The sequence below is a fragment of the Pygocentrus nattereri genome, chromosome 6, assembly GCF_015220715.1.
Source record: "Pygocentrus nattereri isolate fPygNat1 chromosome 6, fPygNat1.pri, whole genome shotgun sequence".
NCBI lineage: Eukaryota > Metazoa > Chordata > Actinopteri > Characiformes > Serrasalmidae > Pygocentrus > Pygocentrus nattereri.
Genome location: NC_051216.1, coordinates 17,105,667 through 17,124,078, shown reverse-complemented (window position 1 = coordinate 17,124,078; position 18,412 = coordinate 17,105,667). Strand labels below are relative to the sequence as shown.

The 18,412-nt window shown below is 39.7% G+C and overlaps 1 protein-coding gene across 1 annotated transcript; it reads right to left on the bottom strand.

The window, feature by feature from the left end:
• Nucleotides 1–649: 649 nt before the first annotated feature.
• Nucleotides 650–17,457, bottom strand: heg1 (heart development protein with EGF-like domains 1). The gene is made up of 13 exons (XM_017691643.2): nt 17,011–17,457; nt 12,521–14,053; nt 11,197–11,298; nt 10,762–10,884; nt 10,407–10,498; nt 10,003–10,052; nt 8,909–9,069; nt 6,143–6,277; nt 5,953–5,995; nt 5,806–5,843; nt 5,581–5,668; nt 3,718–3,895; nt 650–3,037 (listed from the first exon to the last, which is right to left on the bottom strand). Exons 1-13 carry the CDS (start codon nt 17,294–17,296, stop codon nt 2,894–2,896), a joined length of 2,973 nt encoding a protein of 990 aa, XP_017547132.1. The 5' UTR covers nt 17,297–17,457; the 3' UTR covers nt 650–2,893.
• Nucleotides 17,458–18,412: the final 955 nt, after the last annotated feature.

Genomic DNA, 18,412 nt, shown 5'->3' with positions numbered 1-18,412 from the left:
TTAGCTGAGCGAATCTTACCACCTAATCTTTTCAGGTACCATGAGAACCTTTACAGAACAGACCACTGCAGCTCCATACTGTATGCACACACATACTATAGCTATGAAAACGATGTGCAATATACTGTGACCATTTCCTTCTGCATTTACAATGGAAATTGATCATGTTGGTGGGGCATAAATAGAAAGCAAGCAATATATAAAAACTAGCTTACAAACATGCATCAGAGGGAGCCTATACCAGTTAATTTATGATTAAAATTTCCATCTTATCTTGTTTTTTTATATATACACTGCACTAGAGATACAGAATCCACTTCGTGTCAGTGGGGTGTTGTACAAGCCTATGAATGAAGTCACTGAATCAAATACTGAATACTAAAGAGATCAGAGAGCTCTGCCCTTCTTAATGCCCTGATGAGCCTTTATTTCCATGCTTCTATATCACACGGAAAGTACGCTAAGCCACAACAGAGCTTGTGACCACTAGAAGTTAAAGCGTGACATTTCTTTGTAGAATCGAAAAGGTGTGGGATTAAACTCATATGAATAAGTGGCAGCACTACAAGTCCATAACAAGTCCACAACTGTTTGTTTGAAATAGGTGCAAAAGTGAAAGTTCTATCTAAAGGCTATAAAAGACAAGAGATTCAAAATCACTGTTTCTTTATTTAAATAAGTCTGACTACAACGCCAGATTTAAGCGACCATCCACAGGAGAAGAAAAATTGCTGGTGTGTGTAAAAGGATACCTCTGATATTAAAAGGGCAGTAAGTCGCTGACAGAAATATAGTACATCTAACCACACATGCAGGAGATAACAAGTAGCACAAAATTAGGCCATATTGTTTGTTCTCCCTCTTTGTCTCTCTCTCTCACACACACAGTGATGATGGTAACTACACAGATTGAACTGCATGTGTTTGAAAATGACATTAAGTTAGTTGAATAAATTACATAACACAGGCAAAACTGTTCCTTACTTATCACTACTGCAGTGCTCTTTACTGCATTATGTAAAGAAGTAGCACCAAGTGCATTTCTGTTCATTGAAGGTCCTTAAAGGTGGAATCATCAATTTTTGCCCAGAACGTTTTTGTGATGAAATTTCTCCAAATATTACCTTCATCAATAAAACATATGCTCAGAGGAAAATCCAGTCTCTGTAGCTTCCCCCCCGGTTCTGTAAACAGGACATATCGGCGTGGGAATCAGGTTAAGCGTTCACCCAGCACACAGTGGGGAGCTGTAGCTCAGTGTGATGCTTAGTTCACCTAAATATGATCACTAGCTTAAAAGTCAATTGTAAGGATTCACCAATATGGGAATTGTGGGTGGGTGCCAATATCCGATATTTTTCATAGAAATATGTGCCATTGCTGATACACAAATATTAAGAAACTGGGCCTTCAACTACATAAATCAGCATTACAGAGTAAATAGTAAAATAAATACAATGCAGGTATTTTGGCACCACAGTCTAGCGTGATGTGCAACAGCAAATACTGATCATATCTCCAATTAGAATTCAGAAACCCATCCGTGGAGTGAAACACCCACATACATGCACACAAGTGAACTCGTACACTAGGGGGCAGTAAGCACACTTGCCCAGAGCAGTGGGCAGCCCTATCCACAGCGCCTGGAGAGCAACTGGGGGTTAGATGCCTTGCTCAAGGGCACTTCAGTCATACTGTCGGCTGAGGGGATGGAACCAGCAACCTTCCGGTCACAAGGCTGGTTCCCTTACCTCCAGCTCATGAACATCTGTCCGATGCGGATGATCTTTCAAGCGACTATGTGCCAATAACAATATGATTCCAATACCATTGCATACCCCTAGTTAACAGTGATGCCATCTTTGCTCTATATCTGCTAGAAAGGTAATTTTCTCAAATAGCAGGCCCTAAAGGAAGGGTAATATCAGGCAGCTAGCTCTCTTACTTAGTTGTGCCTGTGTCATTTTATATGTGACAGACGATTTTTGACGGTCTTAAGACCTAGGAAGCATGGGTTCATATGTTTTGGGGAAACAGATTTGGAGAGCATTCAAGCTTCAGCTAATTTCTGCCAAAATTGATGAACACACCTTTAAGTAAATAGTAACATAATGACTGGCTTTGTCCTGCTACATATGCTGATATCATGGTCTACAGCAATATTCAATTTAAAAAAGCTTTACAGCTTACATAGTTTCTACAAATACTGTTCACCTCTCATGTCCACAGAACTTACAAAGAACTTGTACAACATCAACATTTTGATGCACACATGCATACGCGCACACACACACACACACACACACACACACACACACACACACACACACACACACACATACATATATATATATATATATATACACATACACGAACACTCTTTTAAACAATCTAGTATGTGCATCAATCCACACGTATAAATATGTTACATTTATGGCTTATTCCTTTTGACAAACATCTGTGTGAAGACTCTACAGTGCAAAATATTTGCTAATATTTGCATTTATATTATAATTCCCCCACACGTGTTTCACAGTTCTAAGGAGTGAATAGAAAATCCATTTAGATGAAAAAAATAGACACGTCTGAAATCTCAAAAGTTCGACTAGTGAACACAACCACAACCTGAAGTTTCACTGAAGCGTGCTACAGGCGAATGCCAAACGGACCTGATCAGAACTCTATGGCTTTCCTCCAATCCGACTCAGATAATTGTCCTTTCCTGCCAGATGATTTTCATGCCAGCTCATTTTCACATTCAAAGGCCTTTTAGTGATCAGCGTTGTCCAGCTCTATGGTCAGCATCACAACATCTTGCTATGCAGCCATTATAGCATACCCCACAAGAGGCCTCATGCCCCAGTCTGAGGCAGTTTTTCTGAGTGTGCTGGGGTCAGAAATAGTCCCTCCGTCGTGAGTCATCACTGATGAATGATGGGTTCCACTGTGCTGGATAGATGCAGGAGTGGCGTGAACCAGGGAGGCCAGAGAATGGGTAAAGCCCATTCCTCTCCAGATCTGCATTTCGCAGAGCTGGCTATAAAAACCAAAAAAATGAGAAAAAAATGTGAGTTACAAGAAGATCAAAATGTATGAATAACTTATTGGAAGTGATAACATACAGCTACACTACAGCATTTTTCAACCTATCTACCACAAAAAAAAAACAAGTTTTAATGTACTACCCTAGAAGTCAATGGGCAGTCGCTGCATTCCACCAGTAAACATCCTTATGAAACATTTTTTGTAGAATGCTTTTTACAAATTATTCAGTGAAAAAATGAAAGTGCTTCATAAAGAAAATGAGTAAATCTGTATAATTTGCTTTTACAGAGATGGGAACACTTTTCCAGAAGGAAGAATTAGCAGTAATATGCCAGCAAACTGGTGAGGTTTCACTTTTTTCACCAGAAAACTTCAGGGCAAAAAAAGCAACTGAAATTACTTTTGTTTTCTGTGTTGCTGCAGTGTTTCAAACAAAATAAGAAGTTTTTTCATGAGAAGAATAAGATTTTTTATGCCAGTCTCATCCTAAGACCTTAAAATTAGAGTAAATTTGTTACAGGTTTAATTTCACTTTACATGATCACATAATTCAATCCAAGAATTTAGCATCTGGCCATTAACATCCATTATAGGTGAGTTTCACTCAACATGTTTTCAATTCATTTTGTAAGTAAATAATAAAAGTTGGTACAAAATAACTTGAGTACGCACTGAATAATAGATATCTGTCATCTGTAGGAGATTCTTAGTGCTGCCATTTTCTTGCATCTCAATGGTTTCTCTGCCCCACTCCATAGACACACGGCTGCTTTTGGGAAACTCTGCATATGGAGACATCTGAAGGTCCCCACTTTTAAAGATGATTTTGTTGATGTCATTCTTGTCCTTTCTGTAACAGAAGGAGACAGTAAAGGTAAATACAGGCCATTTGTGGCATGACAGTTTTGTGGCATAATGCTATTTCATCAAATCATCATAAAACTTCAAGAACTTGATCCCTCGCTGATTTTGTAAGTTTGCCCACTGACAAAGAAATGAACTTTTAATGGTAGGTTTATTTTAACTATGAGAGAAAATCCAGAAAATCACATTATAGAAAATATCTAAACTGATTTGCATTACATTGAGTGAAATAAGTATTTGATCCCCTAGCAAAACAAGACTTGCACTTGCTGGCAAAACCCTTGTTGGCAAGCACAGAGGTCAGACGTTTCTTGTGGTTCCAGGTTTACGCACATATCAGGAGGAATTTTGGTCCACTCCTCTTTGCAGATGATCTGTAAATCCTTAAGGTTTCAAGGCTGTCACTTGGCAACTTGAACCCTCCACAGGTTTTCTATGGGATTAAGGTCTGGAGACTAGCTAGGCCACTTCATGACCTTAACATGCTTCTTCTTGAGCCACTCCTTTGTTGCCTTGGCTGTATGTTTTGTGTCACTGTTGTGCTGGAAGACAAATCCATGACCCATTTTTAGTGTTGTGGTGGAGGGAAGGAAGTTTTTACTCAGGATTTTACGGTACATGGCCCCGTCCATCCTCCTGTCGATGCAGTGAAGTTGTCCTGTGCCCTTAGCAGAGAGACACCCCCAAAGCATAATATCCCACCTACATGCTTGACGGTGGGGATGGTGTTCTTGGGGTCATAGTCAGAATTTCTCTTCTTCCAAACACGGTGAGTTGAGTTGATGCCAAGGACTGCAGGATTTTAATCCATTATGGCGTAGTGTGTTACCAATGGTTTTCTTGGTGACTGTGGTCCCAGCTGCCTTGAGATCATTAACAAGCTTCTCCTGTGTAGTTGCAGACTGATTTCTCACCTTTCTCATGATCACTGATGATCATCTCACCCCACAAGGTGAGATCTTGCATGGAGCCCCAGACTGAGGTTGACTGATGGTAATTTTGTGTTTCTTCCATTTTCGAACAATTGCACCAACAGTTGTCTTCTTCTCACCCAGTTTCTTGCTTATGGTTTTGTAGCCCATTCCAGCCTAGTACAGGTCTACAATCTTGTCCCTGACATCCTTAGACAGCTCTTTGGTCTTGCCCATGGTGGAGAGGTTGGATTCTGATTGATTGACTAATTCTGACAGGTGTCTTTTATACAGGTGACAAGTTGAGACAGGTGTCTTTAATGCGGGTGACGAGTTGAAATTAGGAGTATCTAACCAGTCTGTGAGAGCCAGAACTCTTAATGGTTGTTACGGGATCAAATACTTATTTCACTCAATGTAATGCAAATAAATTTATATATTTTCTATAATGTGATTTTCTGCATTTTGTTTTTCGATATTCTATCGATATTCACTGTTAAAATAAACCTACCATTATAATTTATAGACTGTTAATTTCTTTGTCAGTAGGCAAACTTACAAAATCAGTGAGAGATCAAATAATTATTTCCTCCACTGTATCTAAAACCTGAGTGGACAAAAGGGACCATTATAAATTTATGTAAGCGTAAAGATATTAATGTTTCATAAAGTTTTCAGTGTAGCAGCTGCTTTTAGGTATGTATTCTTAATTTCTACTATTATTTAATTGTTATTTAAGACATGATGGGTAAATGGGTACCTGCAGCATGCGACTATGAGAGCGATGATAATGATGAGCAGCAAGCCTCCAGCAGCAGGAGACACCACCTTCGCTATCAGCCCATAAACTGTACAAAAACAAAGCCAGTTAGGTTGAGCCTTGGAAAAGCACAGAAGATACACTTTACTGTAAAAGTAAATGTATATTAAACTAAAATAAATAAAATAAAATGCATTCCTGTCACCAAAATATAAAACAACTCACAATTATTGCAGTTGAAACCACCAAATCCAAATGTACATCTGAAAGACAGTAAACATTCTATAAACCTCAAGCTTAAAAAAAACATTGCAGGTATGTTGCAAAATTGCAAAATCACAGAAAAACTTTGACTACTCTACAAATACTTACTCCACACAAGTTTCATTAACCAGCGCAAAACCATCACCACAGTCTGAAACATAAAAATAGCAGGAAAAACGTCAAATCAAGAATATTGCGAAATTTTTAGACAGCCTTTGAATATACAAGTTCTAAACAGCTGTCTGAGCTTTGCTTTTTAAAACAAAATCCAGTTTCAAAGCCAGTCGGTATTTCCTACCTCTGCAGGTGGTATCCTCTGGGTTCTTTTTGAAAAAGCCTTGAAGACACTGGCAGAATAGAGTCCCGTTCGTATCATTGCATACAGAAGACTGAGTGTCACACTTATTGTATTTGGGCAGGCACAGACTCTCCCCTGGAAGAAGAGAGAGGTTTCAAAGCACTGAAGACCATTTAATTCCTAACAAACCTTTTTTTATTTTCCAATGCGACTTAATTCTATCCGACCTCTGGGACACACCTCTGACTACATATATACATGATTTCTGGGGTGTACAAGGTTGCAGCTGTTTTTTTTCCCCCATTCAGGCACACTGAACATACAAACTGATGCCACTGTTTTCTATCACATCATTTACTCTTAATGATGGGATATTTGAATGCTTAGGTTATAGTCCCACATTCTTTGCTATTATTCAGCTATTAACAACTTTTTGCAACTCTCAGGTACCCACAGCATGTATAGGAAATAGTAAATAGATACATTGTGAAGACATGGGGTATTACTACCCCTGGCAAAATGTATGGAATCATTCAGACATTTCTGAATTCAGACATTTTATTCTGTAGAACAAACTCAGATCAAAAACATGATGCAATAATAAGGTCATTCCAAAGTGCAACTTGTTGGCTTTCAGAAACACTAAAAGAAATTAAAAAAAACATTGTGGAAACAAAGTAAACGTTACTTTTATTGAGCAAGCACGGGGAAAAAATATGGAATTACTCAATTCTGAGGAAAAAAATATGGAATCATGAAAAACAGATAAACAAAAGAACATTTAAAATACATCACTAGTATTTAGTTGCACCACCTTTGGCTTTTATAACGGCTTGCAGTCTCTGAGGCATGGACTTGAGTGACAAACAGTATTCTTCATCAATTTGGTGCCAACTCTCTTTGATAGCAGTTGCCAGATCAGCTTTGCAGGTCGGAGCCTTCTTGTGGACCATTTTTTTCAATTTCCACCACAGGTTTTCAATTGGGTTGAGATCTGGACTATTTGCAGGCCATGACATCGACTGAATGTGTCGTTCTCCAAGGAATGCCTTCACTGTTTTTGCCCTATGGCACGATGCATTGTCATCTTGGAAAATGATTTCATCATCTCCAAACATCTGTTCAATTGAAGGGATGAGAAAACTGTCCAAAATGTCAATGTAAACTTGTGCATTGATAGAAGAATTAACCACAGTCATCTCCCCAGTGCCTTTGCCTGACATGCAGCCCCAGATCATCAAGGACTGTGGAAATTTGGTTGTTTTCTTCAGGCAGTCCTCTTCATAAATCTCACTGGAACGGCACCAAACAAAAGTTCCAGCATCATCACCTTGTCCAATGCAGATTCTTGACTCATCACTGAAGATAACTTTCATCCAGTCATCCACAGTCCATGATTGCCTCTCCTTAGCCCATTGCAGTCTTGTTCTTTTCTGTTTAGGTGTCAATGATGGTTTCTTTTAGCTTTCCTGTATTGAAATCCCATTTCCTTTAGGCGATTTCTTACGGTTCGGTCACATACATTGGCTCCAGCTTCCTCCCATTTATGCTTCATCTGTTTAGTTGTACTTTTTTGGTTTTCAAGACAAATGGCCTTAAGTTCTTTGTCTTGACGCTTTGAGGTCTTTCTTGGTCTACCAGTATGCTTGGCTTTAACAACCATTCCATGCTGTTTGTATTTGGTCCATACCTTGGATACAGCTGACTGTGAACAGCCCACATCTTTAGCAACCATGCGTGAAGAGTTACCTTCTTCAAGAAGTTTCACAATCCTCTCTTTTGTTTCAAGAGACATTTCTCTTGTTGGAGCCATGGTTCTTGCCACTCCACTTCGTCCGGCAGCCTTCCAAGGTGTCATGACTGCAGGTGTTTTTAACTGCAGACTAACAAGCAGATCTAATCTGAGGCAGGTGTCCATTTAGGGAAAGGAAATTGACTGGGTGTGTCCTTATTTTCTATCTCCAATTTGAGTGATTCCATATTTTTTTCCTCAGAATTGAGTGATTCCATATTTTTTTCCCCACGCTTGCTCAATAAAAGTAACGTTTACTTTGTTTCCACAATGTTTTTTTTTTTTAATTTCTTTTAGTGTTTCTGAAAGCCAACAAGTTGCACTTTGGAATGACCTTATTATTGCATCATGTTTTTGATCTGAGTTTGTTCTACAGAATAAAATGTCTGAATGAGTGCTCATCCCAGACTGGTGATTCCATACTTTTTGCCAGGGGTTGTAATAGAGGTACACAAAAGGAAACCCACAAAGCAGAGCAGAGAGATCCACAAGTTAAAAGCCAGAAAATAATTTTAAAGCAAAGATGACAACATACAGTGATGACTAAAAATCTGTTGTAATTATTATTTATTATAATCATTATATTGTTATTTTGTATTTCAACACACTTCCTTTATTATACCTAGAAAATATGCAAGTGTACACCAACACATGGGATTTTCCCCTTCAATGACTGGAAGAAAAAAAAGTAAAATGGGGAAAATGTATGTATGTGATCTACATAAAAAAATAATGAACTAAATTATACTGGTTTAAAAACTTCCATCAAAGAGAAACACTCAAAGTGAACTTTCCCTGAGAGAATTTATATGCTGTCAAAGTAAAACAGAAAATGCATGAAAAATGAGTCAGATATGACAAGTAAAGAGAGAAGTCAAAAGGAGTTGCAAAGATAAAGGGTGATACAAGGAGGTGTGAAAAAAATGTAGAGAAGTGGGAGAAAGTGTGAAGCAGCAATGAGTACTGAGATGCACCTTGATAAGCGAGTTGGTGATGAAGCTTGAGGGTGCAGCGTGATCGTGGTTTGTTGCAGTTTCTCAGAAATGTCTGGATTCTGCTGTAGACCTCAGAGCTGGTCACATTAGAGGACAAGGAGAACATGTTCCTAGCAGAGATATTCCATCCCCCTGTATCACTACACATGGAAACAACACAGTCAAAAGATCTGCCTGATAAACACCATAATTAACATGCATTGATGATACATGCTTTTGTGTAAAACATTATGCACAGCACAACAAGTTTCACATCCCACTGTCAGTTCAATCTGAATTAATTAGTGAGTGCAACAACAATACTGTTACCCAACAATATGTTCTTATTATTTTTATTTTTCTGCCAGATTTTCATCCGTGAATTCATCCCACAATTTTCAAGTTAGACACTATTCAAACTCCGGAATGTTCAGGGCTAACTGGAAATGGTGTGCTTGTATACGGCTTTATTACTATAGAAAATTATGATTTTTTTCCCCCCATTGGAAATAAATGGTGGAATTATGTGGGCAAAAAATTGTGCATCCTACAATCACAATAACACAACTACAATTGGGATACCACAGTAATTTCCTAGCTACTTCCTAGCAACCATCTGGAACACCATAGAACCACCAGAGATACGTTTGCAGCCAGTCAGCAACATCCAAGCAACTACCTGGAACACCACAGCCACCACCTAGCAACACCCTAGCAACCACCTGGGATACCATAACAACCACTTAGCAACACCCTAGCAATTACCTATCCAGTCAAACACTACCCTACACTATAATAAGAGTTTTTGTGAAAAACTCCAATCAATAACCCTGTTTACATGTGTGAATGTAAACTGTAAGTTGCTCTGGATAAAAGTGTTTGTCAAATGACAAAGGTAAATGCAGTAGTTGCCATGCCAGTATCTGGTATACCCCAGATATCAACATATTTGGTAGTAGGTAGTGGAAAGTTTCCATAGTAGGTGGAAAACTGTGTGAATCTGATTTCTCTGTAAATCATTCCTTTGAATTATATGCTTTTGTATTTTATATTATTGAAACTGAATATTTGATAACATTAAATCACAAACTCACTCTAGAGTAGAACGTCTATAACCATGCAGAACGGAGAGGGCGGCGTCCAACTGGAAAAAAACAAAAACAAAATCAAGTAAGGAATCACATTAATTTAATTAGTAAATTAACAACAAAAAAGCTTTTTATTTAATTTAAATTCTCACTTCTCAACTAAGAAGATGTGATGGAGATCTCACTAAGTATAGTATGTTCAATATGTTATGTCATGTTAGAACACACTGTATATCAAATACATTTATTGTATTATTAAGTGTTTATGAAAAACATTTTTTTAAATCACTGCCTTCACTAATTAGTACAACAGAAAGAAGAATGTTCGGGCACCAGAGTTGAGTTTCTACGAATAGACAAATGATTAGAGTGAAGCAAGTAATTTTTACAAGGTGGTTCTTGGTGCATACCAGCTGTAAGATCTCCTTGTGTAGCTCATGCAGACCAGCGCTTCTGATGTTCAAAGAGCTGTTCACGCTGAATGTCCCAAGGAACGTCTTTGCTGTGGGGAAGAACCACAAAAACACTGAAGCTAGTCGAAAAGTCACTAATTTATTTATAACAAAATATGAAGATGTTTTAATGAGGCTCAATAGCCAGACACATTAATGATAATGGGATGGCTAAAAACATCACATTCAAATGATTAATTCTGAAAGCTGAGTTGTCTGACATTTCTGAAGGAGTGTTCATGTTGATCCTTACACCCAGTGGTCCCTGGTTCTAACTGAATGTTTACTGTTCTGCCAGAGTTTGACCACCTACCTTGTGTGCAGCTGCGGCCATCCTCCAGGTCGTAGCCAAGGGCACACTTACAGGTGAATGAACCCCTGGTGTTCACACACTTTGAGTCTTTTGGGCACGGATTACTCACACACTCGTCCACATCTACAGAAAAATAGAGGTACCACCATCGTTCATCTGTCATCCTAAATAAACAATGTGATAGTAAGCTTATCTCTGAAGTATTTCACATAGGCATGATCAGACTGTGGCTAAAGGCTGCACTGGATGGACCAGCAAAAATAGTTTCATGACAATGATCACTGATTCATTTTAAATCTCACAAAACAAAAGTGCATGTTTAGGTGACCTTTCCTTGCCAGTGTCTACAGAACACTGCTATGCTAACAATACAGGACTATCCTAATGTAGCAGTAAGTCATGTCAGACTACAATGTTACTTGTTGGACGACTCACCCTCAGTGCAATTGGCTCCTGTCCAGGCTGGCAGACACTCACACTTGTGGCCTTGCACACATTTGCCTCCATTCGCACATGTCTTAAGCATACATATGTGATCTGAAAAGAGATCACGGGACACAGTATTCAATTACGGCATTGAGTTTCTAACAGTACTGTATCATAAATATCATCAAGAGTAGGAACTGAACAAAGAGTCTAATAGTTGATGACTAACATTTCAAGGATTTGAGGAAAACAGAATGAAAGTATGGACATCATATTAACATAAAACACTTTTTAAAACAATAATTTAACTTATACTAGATGTAGCTGACCAGACATGTCTGGTTTGCTTCTTTATTTAGTGCTGTACCTATGAGGCTAACAAACACTAGAAGTCAATAGTGACTTACATATTTTCTGTGAATTCATACCTAAAACTGCTCAAACTTCATCCAGGTCTTTGATAAGATCTCACAGACTAGTCAATGTGTTTTGGAGCACAGTATGACTGAAATGTTCGTAATTACGTTCACAGTTTCTGTTCTTTTTATAAAAACAGAAATCATAGATATAATGTATAGTCTACATGCTTGTCTTACTAGTGAACAAGAGTGTTTCCTAAAGAAGCTACCCACAGCGTTGAGCCAAGTGTTGAAATTTTACTCATTTTTATAGTTCACAATAAGTCAAGTGTCTGTAACCACATCAACAAAATGTTAAAGGCATTAATGGAGGAGTTAAATATGGTTTGCAAGTATTAAGAGAAGTTTTGAGTATCTATTAACTTAGCCTCTTAACTCCAGCACTAAACTAAAGGATAAAAACTTGGACACCAAAAAAGTCTTGGCTGTTCGACTACATCTGGGACAAAATCGAAAACTGTGCAAATTAGATTTTTTTTTGTCAAATCACTCCTTTAAAAGTACCAACATAATGTTAAAACATGTCACGTTACTACAGCAGAAGTCTTGTATATACCATATGCCACACACACAGTACAACTGAAGAAAAAATTCTAAATATAATACTATTCAAAAGGTTGAGTCAGTTTTCACATTGATAATTTGTCATCTGACATAAAACAATGGTGCACAATTAAGATTTAAATACTATATATATATCATTATGGACATGACTAAAGTTTCTCTTTTTTTTGCATTCATAGCTTCACACTTATTATCTAAAACCTGTAACATACACATGGCTAGCATATTGGAATCATTAATTTATCTGGCACCAAACTGAGTTCATATTTTTAGTTTATAGTAGTATGGTTAGTAAGTTTGTAAGTTTAGGTTTGTAAGAAATAATGGGTAAAAAAGCTAAAGAAACACACCAGGAGTTGTAGTGGACTTCACGGGAATCTGCGTGGTTGTGGCTTCCTTCTGCGTGGAGCCTCTTTCAGTGTGCTTTCCTGTGGTCACTACAGCAGTGCTCCTGGTAGGGGCACTTGTACTGTAGGAGGCAGTGGTGTGCCTGCCATGTGCAGTGGTATTTCCCGGTGTAGCAGTGCTGGTCTCTAGGTGCAGTGTGCTCACATCAGTAGAAACATCTTCGGGTTGGGATGAGCTGGAAGTCAGAGATGGCGTGACTGTTCGGGAGGTCGGCTGGTGCTGCTCTGTGGTGGTGGCTGTCAGCACCTGAGTTGTCTCCATGGGAGAAAGTGTCACGTGGGGTGTGTGTGGTTTAGCAGTGGTGCTGGGCTGGAGCTGACGTGTTGTTAATGGAGTTGCAGCGTTGGTGCTAGCTAGCAGGGTTGTAACAACAGTGGTAGGGACAGTGCTAGCAAGAGTGCTAGTTACATGCGTGTCCTCCTCTGTATGCTGTGGCCTCTGGGTCACCGGTCCCGTAGCTGTGGTCAACACTTCTGTGGCCTCTGGTGTATGGTGGGTTTGGTAGACAAAGGTTTGCCTGCCTGGGAGGGAGTCATCCACAGTGGTCAGTGAGGGGAATGCAGTGGTCAGACCAACAACAGTGGTTTCATCCTTGTGAGTCTGAGGACCATCTGACTTTTTGTCTACCACAGTGCTCATGGACCTTGCAGGAGTCTCAGTGGTCATAGTTTCAATGTCCCTGTGGGACATATTTGTCCGGCTGTCTTCTGTGGACACGAAAGGTGTGACAGATGGCGCAGAAGCACTTCGGTCTGTGTATGATGTCCTACTTGTGGATGAATCAGCTATAGTGTCTGTCTCAGTCTCAGAGCTGTTGACCACTGTGGCAGGCTGAGTGGAGTTGTGGCTGCTGTCGCCAGAAGTCATTTCAAAACCTGGCCCTGTGACGTTAGGCTGTGCTGTCTGAGACTGGGTGCCCTGGGAGATATGCGGAACCTCAGGCTCAGGGTCAGTCACTTGGGTAGCGTTCATTGTCTGCTGATCCTCGGATGTTGCCCTGGTATGGTCAGCCTCTGTAGACAAGGCACCCTCCGTGTAGTCCCCACCTTGAGTGGTCTCTGTCTTTACCTCTGAGGTATGCGTTTGTGGAGCCGCCTCAGAGGAGATGGACTCGTCCGTGTACGGAGTAGTGCTGTTGGATGTGACAGACAGCAGAGTGCGCTCTCCGGCACGGCTGACGGTGGTGGATATGTAGGTGCTGTCAGTATGTGAAATGGACTCTGTAGTGTCCGTATCTGTGATGTCTTTGTCCGTAAGCACTGTCACAGTGAGGTCTCTCACAGTCCTAGCCTCAGTTGCAGGTTGCTCTTTCATTGCCAAATCTAGATAAGCATCAGATGTGTTTGCTACTGTGGGTGGAGCTCCCCACTCAGTGACTGTGGCAGTGCTGGAGCTCAGCAGCTCAGTTGACACTTCTGGACCGCTATGCAATGTCCATCTCTCCATGTCCGTAGAGAAAGTGTTCTGATCAGTGGCTGCGCAAAAGCAAAGAGTGATGTATCAAATGCAAATTCTGCAAGGCATTTTGTGAAATATCAAAATAAAAATCAGCAATAATCAATATGAAACCAAGACATCTTACTTTAGGTTATAAATACACCTGTTCAGTAAACGTTAGCTACTTCAATGGGACTATAAATTAAGAGAAAACTAAAGTTCAGGAGTAGGACTGTGCCTGAGGCTAATCTTCTTCCTTCCAATCTAATACCAATAAATTTCCATCTCTACTGCCCAGAACTCCCACCCAAATTCTCAGAATTCTCCCCCTTCTACATTCAGTCTCTCTTATACATCAGCTTCAGCACTGTGCAAAAGTCAAAACCCTTAATTTATTTCAGTTTCCAGCTAAAAAAATGGCCATTTAAGATAAGTTATGCATTTTCAAGAGATACTTCTGAGGGGAGAATTTATAACTAATGGTCATTTTGACTGGAAATTAAATAAATGAATGGTGGACTTTTTGCCACAGAGCTATTCATGTGGTCTGAACATGCACAAAGCATTTGTGCATAATGACCGATGAGAAAATTCCAAGTGGTCCATTACGGACTCAGTTAATTCTCCTGCATTATGTGTGGAATACCACCAGGGTGTGCCTCTTACAGCGAGGCACTTTGCGAATCTTAGTAACCATTACAGAAGATGTTTTCAGAAGTGACTGCGGATATAATGATTTTGGGTGGAGAACAATTGGCAGCCAAACCCGTCTAAGCTAACAAAAGCTTGAGCCCTAAAAATGGCGGTGACCTGACCCATTGGGAATAGCCGTTTCCTTCCTTACGCTGACCTAGCAAAGTCCGTGATACAATAATGTCACTCTCTACATGGAGTTCATACACTAGTAACAATGTTATCAACCAGCAAAAAGCCTTGACTGAGAGGATATTACACTTTTCTACAACATGCAAACCTCACTTAAACAGGAAATTAATCAAACCTTTTCCATATTTTTATTGTACTGGTGATTGTAATGAATTCATATTCAAAACTTTTTAGTAGCATAAAATTCTCATTTTACTTTAAAAATAACTATAAATTATTATCAATACAAACATCAAACATCTATGTAAACACCCTCTTTCTGATCCGAGTTATTTGTAGCACCTCATGCTTAAAGTGCGGAGTCTCTTAAGTAATCTTCTTAAGACTTTAGGTAGCATCTCCTGGTAAGGAGAAAACTGTATACATTTTTTAAAATGTAGCCAGTTAATTCATTCTAATCTTAACCAGACTTGAACAAGGCACAAGCCAAAAACATACATGGTCACACAGCTGCTACAACTTTGTTCTTGGCTAGCAAATCCAGCACATAAATTCATGTTAAAAGTCTTACTCTTTGATTAATAATTCAATGAGTTTAGAATTAACCTGAAATAGATCAAATATTACCTATTACTAACAAACCGTGTAAGAAGTACAATGGCATCCTACCCTAAGTCTGAACCAATGAGTCATTACCAATTGTACAGCAATGCTAACAAATTCTTTGCTTTATTCCAGACTGGGTTACAGCTGAGGGAAAATTAGTCTATTCCTTAGTAAAACTAGTAAATCAGCCTTGAACCATTTTTGGCCTGAGTGAAAAATAGGTTTGGGAAATAGGCCCCTGATGTCTCTGAATAATGTGTTGTCTTGCCAGACCAGATGTCTGAGCATCAATCAGCCAGTCTAGTGTGCAAAACTTTACCATTTTAGTATTTGTATTTCTGATGTTACAGACAACCTAAAGCACATTAAAGCTACTAATACAGGACAAAAGCTTCTTTTTCAAACAAGTTAAACATTACAAGGATCTAAGGTACAGTTGGATCAAAACTGCAGTCTTTCTGCAGGAGGCGATCTGACCGGCTGACTGACCTCAAAAGAAAACGACCTTCTGATGGAGTTACTCATGTATGAAGAGCTTCCCAAATCCTGACCTTATTAGCCTGCTTTATTATTAGACCTATGTGCGTGATAAACATTATGATTACTGTTGTTGTTATTGTTCTTATGACATTTTGGCCTGTGTTATTAGACCTATATGTGTGAAATGAACATTACGACTATTACTATTGTTATGACATTATTGGTCTGTGTGTTATTAGGCCTATGGGCAGGATGAATATTATTATGATGATTATTGTTACTATTACTGTCGCTATGACATTAAGTAAATGTATGAGTTCAATATTATTACTGTTGTTAACATTATTGGTTATCTATAACAAGTGATATGAATACAAACCTTTTGGATTAAAGTATCCTTCACATAGTTTTAGTAAATCTCTTTTTACTTCACTAAATGACACAGGAAAAAGGTAAAAGATGGCAATATATTATAAAGTAACATTAAAGAAAGTTCAGTTCTATTGCAGGGAAACGTCTCAGTACATTAAGCACCTGTTAGAGACCAGGCTTCACTTTTAGGGCTCATCTTGTTCTGAAATAAAAATTACACCCTTGGAAAGAGTATGAATAGTAAACTAGTCCAGAACAGAGATAAATAAAAAGCAATTAGGAATAAACAAAAATTTAGAGATTTAAAGATTTAATTCTAAACTTCTCCAAATCTTACATAACTTACATAAACCTGACTAAAATTAGAGTTAGTCAGTACCTGCAGACTTCTGCACCCTCAGTACAGACTGTGCCCTTTGGACGGGTAATAAAAACAGCCAAATGGCTACAGAAATGCTGGCTAGCTAATTGGGCTAAATAACGGTCTGAACGCCAGCAGCTCTGACGCCTGACAGCGACTGAGTGACTGTGCAGCGGTATTTACACAGTTAGCTTAGTGGGCCATCAACTCATCACTCGTGTGTTTAAACTGTTCAGTTGCTGTGAATTAGTGAATTAGAAACTAGGCCAATCACAAACTATCAGAGTTACTCCTCCAGCTGGGATGCAGCCCCCCCCCCCCGTCTCTCTCTCCCCCTGTGGTGATTCTTACCAGTTCTGGCTTCCCTCTCTGCAAAGCCAGGGTGGGTTTCCGAGAGCTTAGCTGTGGAGAAGTGTTCAAACCCGGCAGAAGTGAAGTCCACTGTAGAAGACGTCAGCCTCCTCAGTAAACCAGTTGTTTCTTCGGAGTCGGTCGTGCCCGAGTAAGTGAAGTAAGTTCCTTCTGTGATCGAGCTGTCTGTGCTCGGCGCGAAACTTCCAGCAATCGTTACTTGTAAGAGAGACAGGATGAGCACCGAGAGCACACGGGCTGGGCGCCTCACTGCACACGCTTCCATGATGAAAACCACCGCGAACTTCGAGATATATATAATACGGCAAAGTCGTCCGGGTCACCATCGGTCCCCCAACAAAACTCCCATTCGTGAATCTCCCCGGAGGCTGCTAAAGCTTCATTTTTCTCAGACTGAGCGGGTTTTTTATTCCACGGCTCCCTCCAAACGGCAGAGGCAGAAGCCCGCTATGACTCTGCCCCTCGTTAGGCCACACCCCCTTCAATAACAGAATGGATGCATGTCCCCGCCCACTATCACAAAGGGTCACGCCCCTCCCTGCTAGGCTCACTCAGTCTCAGCTCGACTAGCATTAGGTGCAGGGCTGCAGGGGTACCCTCAGCCTACGTGTCCGAAAGTATCCAGACACACTTCTGATTAATGAATTCAGCTAATTGAAAAGGTGCACCCACTGCTGAAAGGGTTTCATTTAAGGACACCCAACTTGTAGAATCTCCATAGAAAAGTACTGGCAATAGAATGAGACAGTCTGGAGGGACTGCACAAGAGCCTTGCCTATTGTCGGCTAGAGGGGTAAATAAAGCCCCCCAGCTTTGGCTGTGGAGCAGTGGAGTTGTGTTCTCTAGAGTGATGGAGCTCTATCCAATACCTTTTGGATGTGCTGGAGTGGTGTTTGTGATCAGCAATCATTCATCAGTACCTCGTCTCACTAATGCTCGTGTTGCTGAATACAATAAAATCTTCACAGCAATGTGTCCAACATCTAGTATAAAGCCTTCCCACAAAAGTAGAGGCAGAATTTCTGCAAGAGGGGTGGGGGTGTTGACAGAGGTTAACACCAACCCATAGCAAGTTTCACCATTGCAGTATTTCTCATTAGAGCTGGACAAAAATGAGAATTGTCCAATAGGAACGAGTTTCTCTTCTCCTATTGGACAAGCCTCACTTTTGACATCCAGCTAACAGAAATCTTTCTTTGTAAAATACCACTAGGGGTTTCTTTATTACTGCAATCTGATGGCTTGAGCCTACTAAATTAAAGCACATTTGAAAATAAGCTTGCTCCAAAGTTCTTGCATGAATGAAAGAAAACTTGTGTGGACCATGTTACATTTTGCAACGTGTTTAACCCAATTAAGCAATGCTCTGATGAGCCTGTGA